Source organism: Elephas maximus, chromosome 25 (genome assembly GCF_024166365.1).
Source record: "Elephas maximus indicus isolate mEleMax1 chromosome 25, mEleMax1 primary haplotype, whole genome shotgun sequence".
NCBI classification, from domain to species: Eukaryota; Metazoa; Chordata; class Mammalia; order Proboscidea; family Elephantidae; genus Elephas; species Elephas maximus.
In genome coordinates this window covers 41803954-41818626 of record NC_064843.1, presented here as the reverse complement: position 1 = coordinate 41818626, position 14673 = coordinate 41803954, and the positions used below count along the sequence as shown (strand labels likewise).

General features: G+C 43.5%; 1 protein-coding gene across 3 annotated transcripts in view; it reads left to right on the top strand.

Moving 5' to 3' along the window:
* Positions 1-14673, top strand: part of DNAAF9 (dynein axonemal assembly factor 9) — a 155951-nt gene that overhangs the window by 118329 nt on the left and 22949 nt on the right. For all 3 annotated transcript variants that reach the window (XM_049869255.1, XM_049869257.1, XM_049869256.1), the window contains one exon: positions 10200-10237. In XM_049869255.1, coding sequence (XP_049725212.1) covers positions 10200-10237 — 38 coding nt within the window. The remainder of the gene's footprint in view (positions 1-10199; positions 10238-14673) is intronic.

The window sequence follows — 14673 nt, the reverse complement described above, 5'->3', positions numbered from 1 at the left end:
AGTAATTATCAGTGCGTCCTGATAGCATGTTCGATTAATTTCAGACTGCAGACGTTGGTAGAAATCTTCAGTTTCTTTATCTTTGGCGTTAGTAGTTGGTGCGTAAATTTGAATAATAGTTGTATTAACTGGTCTTCCTTGTAGGCGTATGGATATTATCCTATCACTAACAGCGTTGTACTTCAGGATAGTTCTTGAAATGTTCTTTTTGACAATGAATGCAATGCCATTCCTCTTCAAGTTGTCATTCCCAGCATAGTAGACTATATGATCATCCAATTCAAAATCACCAATACCAGTCCATTTCATCTCACTAATGCCTAGGATATAGATCTTTATGGGTTGCATTTCATTTTTGACGATTTCTAGTTTTTCTAGATTCATGCTTCATACCTTCCAGGTTCCGATTATTAATGGATGTTTTCAGCTGTTTCTTCTCATTTTGAGTTGTGCCACATCAACAAATGAAGGTTCCAAAAGCTTGACTTCATTCATATTGTTAAGGTCAACTCTTCTTTGAGGAGGCAGCTCTTTCCCAGTCGTCTTTTGAGTGCCTTCCAACCTGAGGGACTCGTTTTCTGGCGCTATATCAGACAATGTTCCGCTGCTATTCATAAGGTTTTCACTGGCTAATGCTTTTCAGAAGTAGACTGCTGGGTCCTTCTTCCTAGCCTCTCTTAGTCTGAAAGCTCAGCTGAAACCTGTCCACCATGGGTAACCCTGCTGGTATTTGAATACTGGCGGCATAGCTTCCAGCATCACAGCAACACACAAGCCTCCACAGTAGGACAAACTGACAGATGTGTGGGGGACACTGTTGATAAGAATGTAAAGTAGGATCTCTTTGGAGGCAAATTTGGCATTTCCATTGGTAGAATTTTATCATATGTATAGTTTTTTTTTTTTATAGGGGTGTTGTACTTCAGCAGGGATTCTAAGTTTCAAACAATAGAACCCACTCCATTGCTTTTATTAAAGGACATTAGATAGGTTGTAGAATCTCAAGGGGAGCCAGAGAGTCAGGCTGTCTCAGCTGGGTAGTCAAAAACAACGCTCTAATCTCTTGTAGGACTGCCCTGGAATGGGGATGTCTCCACTGTCTCCTTCACCAGAAAGTGGAGTCAGCTTACCACACATTCCCTCACTCAACTTGCTTACTACTAGTCGAAGTTTTCAGTACATCTGTTAGATGGAACCTAGGTCACGTGCCTGCACCAGACTGCAAGGAAGGCTAGAAAAACAGTTTTCTGCAGTTTACAAGGGGAACTGAGTTACCTAAGCCCAACCAAAGGTGTGCAGAAGGTGTGGGCAGTCTGAAATATGACACATGTCCTCTGCACCATTCAAAACAATACTGTTTATGATATCAAAGAAATAGAAATAGTCCGAATGCCATTACTAAGAAACCGGCTAAATAAATTTTGGTATATCCGTACAGTGGAGTGCTATGCAACCATTTAAAAAAATTAAGCAGATTTTTATGTACTAACATGGGAAATTTTCCACAATACTTTGGTAAGTGAGAAAAACAAATTGCCAAACCAATATGTGTTTTTTTTAACGTTTATCTGTGTATGCATAGGAAATAGCTAGAAAGATTTATACCAAACTGTTAACGGTGGTTCCTTCTGGGAAATAGGCATTGCCTTGGGAGTGGGTGTTGGATGAGTGAGAGATCACTTGACATTTTATAGTATGTGTGTGTATTACTTTTTAAAATATCTAACAGGTTTATTGAGATACAATTCATGAACCACAAAATTCACCTTGTTAAAGTGTACAGTTTACCCTGGTGGTCATGGCCCCCAGACCTTCCTTTGGCCCAGGACAGGAACCATTCCCAAAGCCAACTCTTCAGACATGGATTGGACTGGACAATGGGCTGGAGAGGGATGCTGGTGAGGAGTGAGCTTCTTGGATCAGGTGGACACTTGAGACTATGTTGGCATCTCCTGCCTGGAGGGGAGATGAGAGGATGGAGGGGGTTAGAAGCTGGTGAAATGGGCATGAAAACAGAGAGTGGAGGGAGAGAGCGGGCTGTCTCATTAGGGGGAGAGTAATTGGGAGTATGTAACAAGGTGTATATGGGTTTTTGTGAGAGAGACAGACTTGATTTGTAAACTTTCACTTAAAGGACAATAAAAATTATTTTTTTAAAAAAAAGTGTAGTTTAGTGGGTTTTAGTATATTCACAGAGCTTTGCAACCATTTACCACCATCCAATTCCAAAAAAGGAAACCCCATACCCATTACCAGTCATTCCTCTTTGCAACTTCCTCCCAGCCCCTGGTAACCACCAATCTACTGTCTTAGGCTGGGTTCTCTAGAGAAGCAAAACCAGTAAAGCATATAAATATATATTTTTAAAAAACCCACTGCCGTCAGGTCAATTCTGACTCATAGTGACCCTACAGGACAGAGTAGAAGTGCCCCACAGGATTTCCAAGGAGGGCCTGGCGGATTTGAACTGCTGACCTTTTGGTTAGCAGCCATAGCACTTAACCACTACGCTACCAGGGTTTCCATATAAATATATAGAGAAAGACATTTATATCACGGAAAAGGCTCGTAGGATTGTAGAGGCTGGAATGTCCCAAGTCTGTGGGTCAGGATAGAGACTTCTCCTGATTCACGTAGCCGCAGGGGCTGGCAAATCCAAGATCAAAAGGTCAGACAGCAGGGCTCTTGCTCACAGGCTGCAGAGATCAATGAATCCTGGAATTGGCAGGTAAGCTGCTAGCTCAAGTCCTAGGAACTGGAGATCAGCTGCAGGATCCAGAGCAAGCAAAAGCCTGTGAGCCTTGCCAGAAAGTCCACTTATATTTGATATAGGCCATACCCCCAAGGAACTCCGTTCAATTGATTGGCTGCTCACAGCAGATCCCATCATAGAGGTGATCACATCATGGTACAACTGCCAAACCACTGAGAATCATGGCCTAGCCAAGTTGACACACAACCCCAACAACCACATCTACTTTCTGTTTCTGTGGATTTGCTTTTTCTGGAAAATTTATGTAAATGAAATCATACAACACATGGCCTTTTGTGTTTGGCTTCTTTCATTTAGCATAATGTTTTCAGGATTCATCCATGTTGTAGCATGTATCAGTACTTCATTCCTTTTTATGAAACGATAATACTCCTTTGTGTGGATAGGTAACAGTTCGTTTATCCACCCACTAGTTGATGAACATTTGCATTTTTTCCACCTTTTGGCTATGATGAATTACGTTGCTATGAACAAGTACAAGTTTGTGTGTGGACATGTCTTCAGTTCTCTTGGGTATGCACCTGGTAGTAGAACTGCTGGGTCACATGATGACTGTTTAATTTTTTGAGGAACTGCAAATTGTTTTCCAAAGTGGCTGCACCATTTCCATGCCTGCCAGCCGTTTATGAGGGTTCCAACTTCTTCACATCCCTGCCAACACACGTTATTTTCCTTTTTTTTTTGTTGCTGTTTTTGTTTGTTTTGTTTTATTTTTCTGATAATAGTCATCCTAGGGGATGTGAGGAGCCCTGGTGGCGCAGTAGTTAAGAGCTATGAAGTGGTATCTCATTGTGGTTTTGATTTGCATTTCCCTAATGACTAATGATGTTGAGTATCTTTTCAAGTGCTTATTGGCCATTTGTGTATCTTCTCTGGAGAAACATCAATTCACTTCCTTTGCCTGTTTTTTAATTGGGTTATTTATCTTTTTATTACTGAGTTCTAAGAGTTCTTTCTGTATTCTGGATCCAAGTTCTTTATCAGATGTATGAGTTGCAAAAATTCTTTCCCATACTGTGGGTTGTCTTCTCACTTAATGTTGTCCTTTGAAGCACAAAAGTTTTTCACTTTGATAAAGTTCAATTTATCTAATTTTTCTTTTGTGCTCTTAGTGCCATGTCTAAGAAACCATTTCCCATTCCAAGATCATGAAAATACACTCCTATATTTTCTTCTAAGAGTTTTAGAGTGTTAGCTCTTACATTTAGGCCTGTGACCCTGCTTTAGGTTAATTTTTGTATGTAGTGTGATGTAGGGGGTCCAACTTCATTATTTTACGTGTGGATAACCAGTTGTTCCAGCACGTTTATTCAAAAGACTTATTCTTTCCCTCATTGAATTGTCTTTGTACCCTTGTGGAAAATCAACCGACTATAAATGTGAGTTATTTCTAGACTCTCAGTTCTGTTCCATTGATCTGTATGTCTCTCCTTATGTCAGTACCACACTCTCTCGATTACTGTAACCTTGTAGCGTGTCATCTGCAGATAGAGAGTTTTACTTGTTCCTTTCCGAGCTGGATGCCTTTTATTTCTTTTTCTTGCCTAACTGCCCTGACTAGACTCTCCAGTATAATGTTGAATGAAAATGGCAGGAGTGGACATCTTTGTCTTGTTCCCGATCTGAGGGGAAAACATCAAGTCTTTTACCATTCAGGATGGTGTTGGCTGTGCATTGTATATTACTTTTATAATGAAAGTATTTTTTAGAGTAAAGTTTATAAAACTCTTAATTCCATGATTGTTTTTATGGAATGGCTACCTTAGCAAAAATAAAATTTGCATCATTGCTCCAGATAAGGTTAAAAAAAAAAAATCTTCCCTTCTTTGAGCATGTGGGCTCACTTTGGATTCAGGATAGGTCCATGTGACATTTGCCTAATGTCTTTATTCTAATGGCTTTTGTTCAGTGAGGATCCGTTGTGAGTCTGCTGTGTGCCAGGATCATTGTAATCATTGAGGATGCAGCAAGGAACAAGGCAGCCCAGGTTTCTGCTCTTAGGGCATCTACAGTTTCATAGATGTGCACATAGGAATTATGGGACCCACATTTTGAGGCAGATGAGATCAGTATTGCCATTTGTTGATTGACTAGAATTTTTTTTTAAATAGTTACTTGTTGGTCAAATGCACAATTACAAAATGCACAACCACATACACATGTAGGGCTTAGGAATATATTATAACCACAGCTATTTTTGTTATTCAGAGGAAGAGCTGGTCAGTAGCTGGTCAGTGTCTGTTGGTCAGAACCGTACCAACTCCTGTGCCAGGCATTCCTCAATAACTTTACAGTTTAGTTAGGGAGATGATATGTAGAGAAGAAAAAAGTGAGCCAACATTTATTTTGTGCTGACTGTCAGGCATCATGTTGATGTTTTACCCCATTTGGAGCCCTGGTGGCACAGTGATAAAGAGCTCGGCGGCTGCTAACCAAAAGGTCAGCACTACGAATCCACCAGCCACTCCTTGGAAACGCTATGGGGCAGTTCTACCCTGTCTTAGGGTCAATATGAGTCGAAATCTACTCAACAGGAACAGGTTTTTGAGTTTGGGTTTTACCCCATTTAATCCTGAAAATCCCCCTTTAAGGGTGGGAATCATTACCATGTTATACTAGGAGAAATCTGATGCTCAGAAAAGTTGTTTTCTAAAGGCTACACTGATGATATGTACACAATTAATCATGATATTCTGTAGGAAGTACCATAATAAAGATTAATACAGTTTTATAAGAAGTAAAAGTAGCTCCTAGTTGGGTTAGGAAAAGAGCCAATATATGAATTTGAAGAATGGCCAGAAGTTGGTATGCCAAGATGTGAGAAATCGCATTCCAGTTTTAGGGAATAATATGTATGTGCAAGCCCATGTGTTCTGAATATTTTCTCTCTAGCTGCTTGAAGCCAGCAGCTTATAACCCTATTCCCTGTCTGAGGCTTCAAACATTAGCATCCAACCTGTGATTAGATACGATGCTTTGAAAAGGAACTTTGCTTAACCTTGCAGAAAATGGCTCAGTGTGAATTGTCTTGCCCTGCTGTGAGAATGCAAGCAGGGCCCTAAGAAGGGCCTTAAGGGCATGTATCCCAAAGTCACAGGCACTTCATGGGGACACACACATTCCAAGAATGGATTCACTGTGCTGCAGGCCGTCCAATGGCCTGTGAATGCAGTGGGCCACTGTTCTCTCTCTGTCACACACGCACACATAACTTGCGTGTTCAGTGACTTCTGTTATCGGAAAACTCCACTGTGAATGTCTCTTCCCTCATTGTAGGGCTCTTGAACTTGCTCAGAGCACACAGGGGAGGGAGATCCTCTTTGAGATTCTTCAAAAAACATGAAGGAGTCAGGCAAGAGAATTAGAAAAAAAATGTTACTTATCCAGTTCACTTGCCACTAAACTTGGCTCCAAGGGGCATGTGTCTGGCTATTTCCAAATAGAAACTCAGTACCTCTTAAGCAATAACTATTCATCCCCATACCCCCCAGACCCTGGTAAACATTAATAAACTTTTATCTCTGTGCATTTGCCCGTTCTAGATATAGGTCTTTAGCTGGCGCAAACAGTTTGATCTCAACTGCTAACTTAAACGATTGCCAGTTCAAACCCACCCAGTGGTACTGCAGAAGAAGAGGACTGGGGATCTGCTTCTGTTAAGATTACAGACAGGAAAACTCTATGGAGCAGTTCTATTCTGTGACATGTGGGTTGCCTTGAGTCAAAATTTACTCAACAGCAATTAACAACAACTACAGTTCTAAAAATTTTATAAAGTGGAATCACACAATATTAGTCCTTTTGTGTCTGACTTATTTCACTGAGTATAATGTTTTCAAGATTCATAATGCCATAGCATGTGTCAGAACTTCATTTCTCTTTATGGCTGAATAATGTTCCACCGTATGTATGTATGTGTGTGTGTGTGTATCAAGTTGCAACATTGAAGGATTCTATGGACAAAATATTGAATGATGCAGGAAGCGTCAAAAAAAGGTGGAAGGAATACACAGAATCACTGTACCAAAAGGAATTGGTTGACGTTGAACTGTTTCAGGAGGTAGCATATGATCAAGAAACAATGTACTGAAGGAAGAAGTCCAAGATGGGCTGAAGGCATAAGTAAAAAACAAGACTCCGGGAATTAAAACAATACCAATTGAGATGTTTCAACAAATGGATGCAACACTGGAGGTGCTCACTCATCTGTGCCAGGAGATTTGGAAGACAGTTACCTGGCCAACCGACTGGAAGAGATCCATATTTGTGCCCGTTCCAAAGAAAGGTGATCCAACAGAATGCAGAAATTATCGAAATATCATTAATATCATACGCAAATAAATTTTGCTGAAGATAATTCGAAAGCAGTTGCAACAGTACGTTGACAGGGAACTGCCAGAAATTCAAGCTGGATTCAGAAGAAGACACAGAACCAGGGATATCATTGCTGATGTTAGATGGGTCTTGACTGAAAGCGGAGAATACCAGAAAGATGTTTACCTGTGTTTTATTGACTATGCAAAGACATTCAGCTGTGTGGATCGTAACAAATTATGTATAACATTGCAAAGAATGGAAATTCCAGAACACTTAATTGTGCTAATGAGGCAGTCATTCGAATAGAACAAGGGTATACTGCATGATATGAAATCAGGAAAGGGGGGCATCAGGATTGTATCCTTTCATCATACTTATTCAACCTGTATGCTGAGCAAATAATCCAAGAAGCTAGACTATATGAAGAACACTGCGGCATCAGGATTGGAGGAGGACTCATTAACAACCTGAGATACACAGATGACACAAACTTGCTTGCTGAAAGGGAAAGGACTTGAAGCACTTACTGATGATGATCAAAGACTACATCCTTCAGTGTGGATTACACCTGAACATAAAGAAAACAAACATCCTCACAACGGGACCAAAAGCAACATCATGATAAACAGAGAAAAGATTGAAGTTGTCAAGGATTTCATTTTACTTGGATCCACCATCAAAACCCATGGAAACAGCAGTCAAGAAATCAAACAATGCATTGCATTGGGCAAATCTGCTGCAAAAGACCTCTTTAAAGTGTTGAAAGGCAAAGGTATCACTTTGAGGATTAAGGTGCACCTGACCCAAGCCATGGTATTTTCATTCGCTTCATATGCCTCCAAAAGCTGGACAATGAATAAGGAAGACTGAAGAAGAATTGATGCATTTGAGTTATGATGTTGGCAAAGATATTGAATATACCATGAACTGCCAAAACCATAAAACCAAACCCAGTGCCGTCGAGTCGATTCTGACTCATAGCGACCTTATAGGACAGAGTAGAACTGCCCCATTGAGTTTCCAAGGAGCACCTGGCAGATTTGAACTGCCGACCCTTTGGTTAGCAGCCGTAGCACTTAAGCACTACGCCACCAGGGTTTCCAGTGAACTGCCAGAAGAATGAACAAATGTGTCTTGGAAGAAGATCAGCTAGAATGCTCCTTGAATGTGCCTAGAAGGGGGGATGGCAAGACTTTCTCTTGATTGCTTTCAACATGTTATCAGGAGGGACCAGTCCCTGGAGAAGGGCATCATGCTTGGTAAAGTAGAGGATCAGCAAAAAAGAGGAAAACCCTCAGTGAGATGGATTGACACAGTGGCTGCAACAATGGGCTCAAATACAGCGCTGATTGTGAGGATGGTACAGGACCCAGCAGTGTTTCATTCTGTTATACATAGGGTTGGAACTGACTAGTCTAACATCAACACTAGCAATACTTGCCAGCTAGACCAGTATCTTAGTTATCTAGTGCTGCTGTAACAAATATCACAGGTGGATGGCTTTAACAAAGACAAATTTATTCTCTCACAGTTTAGGAGGCTAGAAGTCTGAATTCAGGGAGCCAGCTCCCAGGGAAGGCTTTCTCTCTGTTGGTTCTGGGAGAAAGTCCTTGTCATCAGTCTCCCCCTGGCTTAGGAGCATCTCAGCACAGGGACCCCAGGTCCAAAAGACATGCTCCACTCCCAGCTCTGCTTTTTTGGTGGTAGGAGGTCCCTCTCCTCTCTGCTAGATTCTCTTTTTATATCTCAAAAGAGATTGACTCAAGACACAACCTAATCCTGTAGATTGAGTCCTGCCTCATTAACATAACTGCCTCTATTCCTAGCTCATTAACATCATAGAGATAGGATTTACAACACATAGAAAAATCTCACCAGATAACAAAATGGTGGACAGTCAACAATACTGGAAATCATGGCCAAGCCAAGTTGACACACGTTTTGGGGAGATACAATTCAATCCATAACAACCAGCAACAATTCAGATGGGTGACTTCAGCAAGAGTCCCACTTGCAGGGGAAGAAAACACAGCAGCTGTGTAGTGCTAACCATACCTTGGTCCTGTGTTAGTCTTACCCCTTCCTAGCTGTGTGTGAGACCTTGAGAAAAGTGTGTAGCCTGTTTAGGCACCCTAAACCCACTCTTCTCATCTGTTAAGTACCAAGGCACACAGGGTGGACATAAGAACAGAACCAGATGTGAAGTACTTACACGGCACCTAGCGCATAGTAACATAGTTGCTGTTGAGTTGATTCCAACTCATAGTGACTCTGTAGGACAGAATAGAACTGCCTCATAGGGTTTCCAAGGAGCAGCTGGTGGATTCAAACTGTTGACCTTTTGGTTAGCAATCTAACTCTTAACCACTGCACCACCAGGGCTCCAACCCATAGTAGGAACTCGGTGAAAGGCAACAGGCAACTACTCTCATCAGTGTTAAGCTTTCTTCGTGGGAAGAGCTTTGTGATATTTTAGGGATTTTGAACCACCGAGAATACTGAGGTTTTCTCTGGAGCTTGCTACAGTTGTTAACTGCAGTAACACAAACTTTGGGTCAGTCACCCCACCTCCTGCTTCACTAGTGATCTGGTTAGTCAGTTTCCTGCTCTTCGTTTACTGTTTGCGTTAAGGATGATACTGAAGGAGCACTGGGATTCTAGCATGCACATAAAGGGGAGCATGGCAACCTTGGTACTCAAGGTCCCTGGCAGAGTTAGGTGAATGTAATTCCTCTCATTTTCCCTTGAAATTTCCTGTTTACCATCAGAACAGTATCTCTTTCATAAAAGACCAGATCACTCTTCTCTCTTTCTCCCTCTCCTACAGTGTAGAGAGCTGGCCCAGCCCCCAGTATCCCATTCTCCTGCATTCCACCAAGAGTGGGCCACATGGGGATTTCCAAGGGGCCCAAGGTGACTGTAGGGGCTCCTGGCTTGGGGATCCACTCGACTAATCATGGCTGTCCTTCATGGTCAGTGCTACCTGTATGTAGCTTCCCCCCCACTGAGTGAGTCAGCTCGCACAACAGGATATTGAGGTTTTTGTGAGAAATAAGTAATGACAACTCTGAGATTAATGGTTTTAAAATATTTCTCTTTTTTCCCCTAGATTTCTCTTTCCTAAATGTCTTGACCAGTGTTCACAAGGTAAGCAATATGCTTTACTTTCTGCTGCACGCCTTTCAAATTCTGTTTAGATGCACCAGACTTTTCTTCCTGCTCCTACCTACCATTCTGAAATCTAAAACAAACAAAACTGGTTCAGGGAAAATGTTGACACATTTTACTTTTATCATATTTGAGAGGCAGACTTCTCCCAAGAGTTGGTCTCTTAATGGCAATAAATTGCTGTGGTAACATTTCTCCTGAGCTAGGTCTATGTCTGTCCTGACCTTCCAGCTAAGATCAGTGTACTGAGTAGGTATTCAAGTCTCTGAATCAGCAAGATCTTTATGTACACTTCTCCAGTCCCAAGAGTGTGGAGTGTGCCCAGCAGGACCTGTCTCCCTTAATATCCCCGGCAACACACATTGGAATTTTCCACACCACCTTGATAACATTCAGAAAAATCCACCCATTCTGTAGGTTGCACTCAACCTTGCATTGTCCCACCACCTGGCAGCCCTGGAAGCAGCACTTTTTAATCATATTATCTATGGTGCCTGAAGATCCAGAATAAATTCTAAGTTCCCTACAGTATGAAATACTCATTGTTGTCAGAAGATATGCCTGGGGTCTGAGCTTCCTGAAAGGGCAGAAAAAACTCAATGTCCCCAGCACAGTTTTGCCCTGCTGATCTCATTGCCGGTCCACAGGGAGTGGAGACAACAGAGCATTCCAGAGCTGTTGTCTTGGGAAACAGCTGAGCTGGGTGCTGCCTGGGAAGGAGGCCGGGTCACTCAAGGGAAGAGTGTGTGTGTTGGACTGCTGCACCAGCTAGTCTCAGATCCAGCTTTCAGAGGCAGGCCCTTGTTACTTTCCAAACACTGTACCCCAAAAGAAGGGTAGCATGGAAGTTGGCTGGGTCCATCCACAGTATGTACCCCAGGTAGATTAGGGAGATTTTGTGGAGGTTGGGTCAGAAGAATCTGGTAACAGACTAGATGTGGGGGCATGAGGGAAAAGGCAGTATCTAGGGTGACTCCTAGGTTTCTAGCTTGGAAGATTGGGAAGGTTGGTGGTAGCTATCCTTGAAATAGAGATCATAGAAGGGGGAAGAAAGGAGATGATGTGTTCTTTATGGAACCAGGGAGCATGGAAGAGGAAGGATGCAGGAGATGTTTAGTTATGTAGGCTCAGAACCGAGGAGGGCTGTCTTGTCCTTAGATACATGTTTGGGAGTCCTGGTCAAAGCCAAGGCTATGGCTGTAGTCAGCCAGTGGCCAGGCGTAGAATTGAAAAGGGCAGAAAGCCAAAAATGTGGGGTAACGAAAGTCCAGGAGACTAAAGGAAGAGAAGCAGAAGAGAGCATTGCCTCAGACACTGAGGAAGGAAAAACAAAGAGATCAGTGGTGTTCACTGTTGCAGAGATCTCAAGGGCAGGACAGAAAAGCCCATCAGCTTTCAGTGTGAAGGACACTGTGACCTCAGCAGGAGAATCTGAGTGGAGAAGTGAGGGCCAGAGCCAGGTCTGAGTGAGATGATGGCCAGTGAGGTTCTGGAGCCAGCAAATGTGGATGTTGTTTTAGGGTGTGTGGGGCTATGCAAAGAAGACTGATAGCTAGAGGAGAATAATTTCTAAGAGGGAAAGATACGCACATCCTCATTTGTTGAGGAGAAAGCCTATAGGCTAGAGGGAGACCCTAGGCTTGATGGAGTGAGGACCTAAGGAGCGGGTGAGTGGGATCCAGAGCTCAGAGCAGGAGTGAAGGTTGACTTAGAGGAAGTGGTGGGAGGGAAAGTAGAGGAGGTGTCTGTTAGCCTCACTGTCGGTACTGGCCAGTAGTTGTGCCTGGAATTTTGCTGAATTGTCCAAGCTAGGCAGGCCTTGTCTTACTCTGGCAAATGTTGATAGCCTCTTTTCCCTTCAGAGCCCCTTATCCAGAACATAATTGCTGAGCCCACTCTTAGTTCCTCAGCACCTTTGTCCCAAGTGCCTGTCTGCTTTTCTGTGTGAGGGACAAGCACAGGCCCTGGAAAAAAGAGCCTTGGGGAAGTGCTCTGTCTTCACTGTCCATGAACCTGGGACAGGCCAAGAGAAAAGCCCCTTTTAGCCTGATCCCTTTTAGCAACACAGACTGCATTCTTTCTGACATTTGGTAGGCTTATTTCATTAACACTGCCTTCCAACCATTTGTTCAGGGGTGACTTGTTATCAAATTCTGAGCTTATATAAAACCAGGGGTGTGATGAGCTGTGGCAGATGCCCTTGAGGCTGGATGTGCTGTTTTCTGAACTCCAGGGGAGGTTGAGTCAGTATGGTCTTCCTGAATATGTTCCACCTATATCTGGGTCCAGGGACCTCTGGACTAGCCTGACCTGACTGTCCATGGGCATGAGCTATCTGAGAAGGGGGCTGGGGGGCGGGGGGCGGGGGTAAAAGGCAAGTCTTTCTTGTTTCCTAGGAGATTTGGTGGCTCACCTGGAGGTGGGACCTGCCACCAGTAGATAAGCACTTCAAGTCCTGGGGGGCCTTATTGCCTCCCCTCGCGCCCCTTCATGAGCCAGGCTCCCTGATTTGTTACTTTTAACAACAAAGGATTACAGTAGTCCCCCCTTATCCATGAGGGATATGTTCCAGGACCCCCCGTGGATGCCGGAAACTGTGGATAATACCAAACCCTATACATACCACGTTTTGACCTATACATACCTACTTATGATAAAGTTTAATTTATAAATTAGGCACAGTAAGAGATTGACAACAATGCTTAAAATAGAACTATTATAATAATATAATGTAATAAAAGTTATATGAATATGGTCCCCAGGTGGGAGGGAGCAGGAAGGCACAACATTTTTGGACCGCAGTTGACCGTGGGTAACTGAACCCTCAGGGAGCGAACCTCAGATAAGCGAACCTGCTGTATTCTACAATGAGAAAAGGACTGTGCTGTAGGCCCAGAATGATGTGTATTACAGAAATCTGAGGACTGGAAAATAATCAGTGCCTAACCAGCAAGCTTTTTTTAACCAGCAAGCAAGTCTCACTATAATGCTGGGCTGAAAGGAGTGAAGATATTTTACGGACAAAAGAAATGAACTTTTGTTTTCTCCTGGGCTGCTGGAAGCCTTTAGCCCTAGGATGGTCTGATGGACCTTGGGGATGTTTCTCTGCTCTTGGGAATGGGCCAGGTCAGACTGCCTGCTTCCTCACAGCCTGTCTGGTGAGACCTTGGCCAAACCTGGATATCTACTCCTTGATACAGGACAGAATGAAGCTCCAGGCCCAAACAAGATGAAACCGCCCAGCCTGGCCTCTTCACCCTGTGTTCCAGATAGCTGTCGTACCTGCCTTGTAGATGGCATTTCCTCTTGGCAGGTGGCAGTTTACTTAGCTGGTCTAAGGAATGCTGGGGATAATCCTCTTGCTTGTTTCCCTACAATGCAAAGCCCCTTTTCTCTGCCCAGTTCCTGACCTAGAATCGCGACCCCACAGGATTGTCCACATGGTCCTCGTGCTGCAGACAGGACTTAGGGCCAGCTGTCTGTCAGAGACCCAGATCCCAGCCGTCTCTCAGGCAGTACTGGCATGTGCTTGTGACCCTGCTGTGCACTGCTTAAGTTAGCATGTTTGCATTAGTCCAACGCTACAGTTTTGTCTGCCCAAGAATGTATCAAAAAGAGTCTCAAGGCCTTTATAGGTCTTCACTCAGCCTTTCCTGGCTTCTCACAGCAAGATCCACCACAACCATTCTTGTCTTCCACCCCTGGGAATCTCAGAGGCTTTTTGCAGGATCTGCATCTCACGTCTGCTACCTCCGGCATCTGCCGAGCCTTCTAGGATCCTACCTGCTTCCCTACTGTGCCACATTCTGGGCCTGGCCTCCTGACCTCACCTTACTCAGTTTTGGAGCCCCTAGTCACTTCCTGTGGCGGCACCAGGCCATGGGGTTCTGGCAGTAGACTCTTCAGACTGGCCTCCCTGCCCCCACTTCCCTCCCCCCACCACAGCCTCCAGAGTAACCTTTCCAAATGGGAACGGGAGCACAGGCACCACCAGTGTCCCCTTCCTCAGGAGGTTTCCCTGGCACTGTGACCTAGAAAGGTCCATCTTAATGTTAAAGCTTCTAAACAGAAAGAACATCATATGAGGAACCATTTTAAAATAGAATAAACAAAATGTTAAAGTATTCTCCGTTTGAATTCCTTAAGTCATGTGCTTTTACCACAGCTAGGTCATACAAGGAGATCTTGAGGATAGAGGTTTTGTGTGGGGGAAAAGCTCTTAAGAAAACATGATTCCGTGTATTCCTGTATACTTGTATGTGCACAGACCGTCCAAGGAAAAGCACCCAAAAGCTGGTTATCAGTAGTTGCCTCTGGGGAGGAGAGCTAGAGCCCAGGGTGCCAGAGGAGGAAGGAGTAAGACAGCTCCTTACTGAACACCATTTTGTACGTTTATGAATTTTGTACCAAAAATA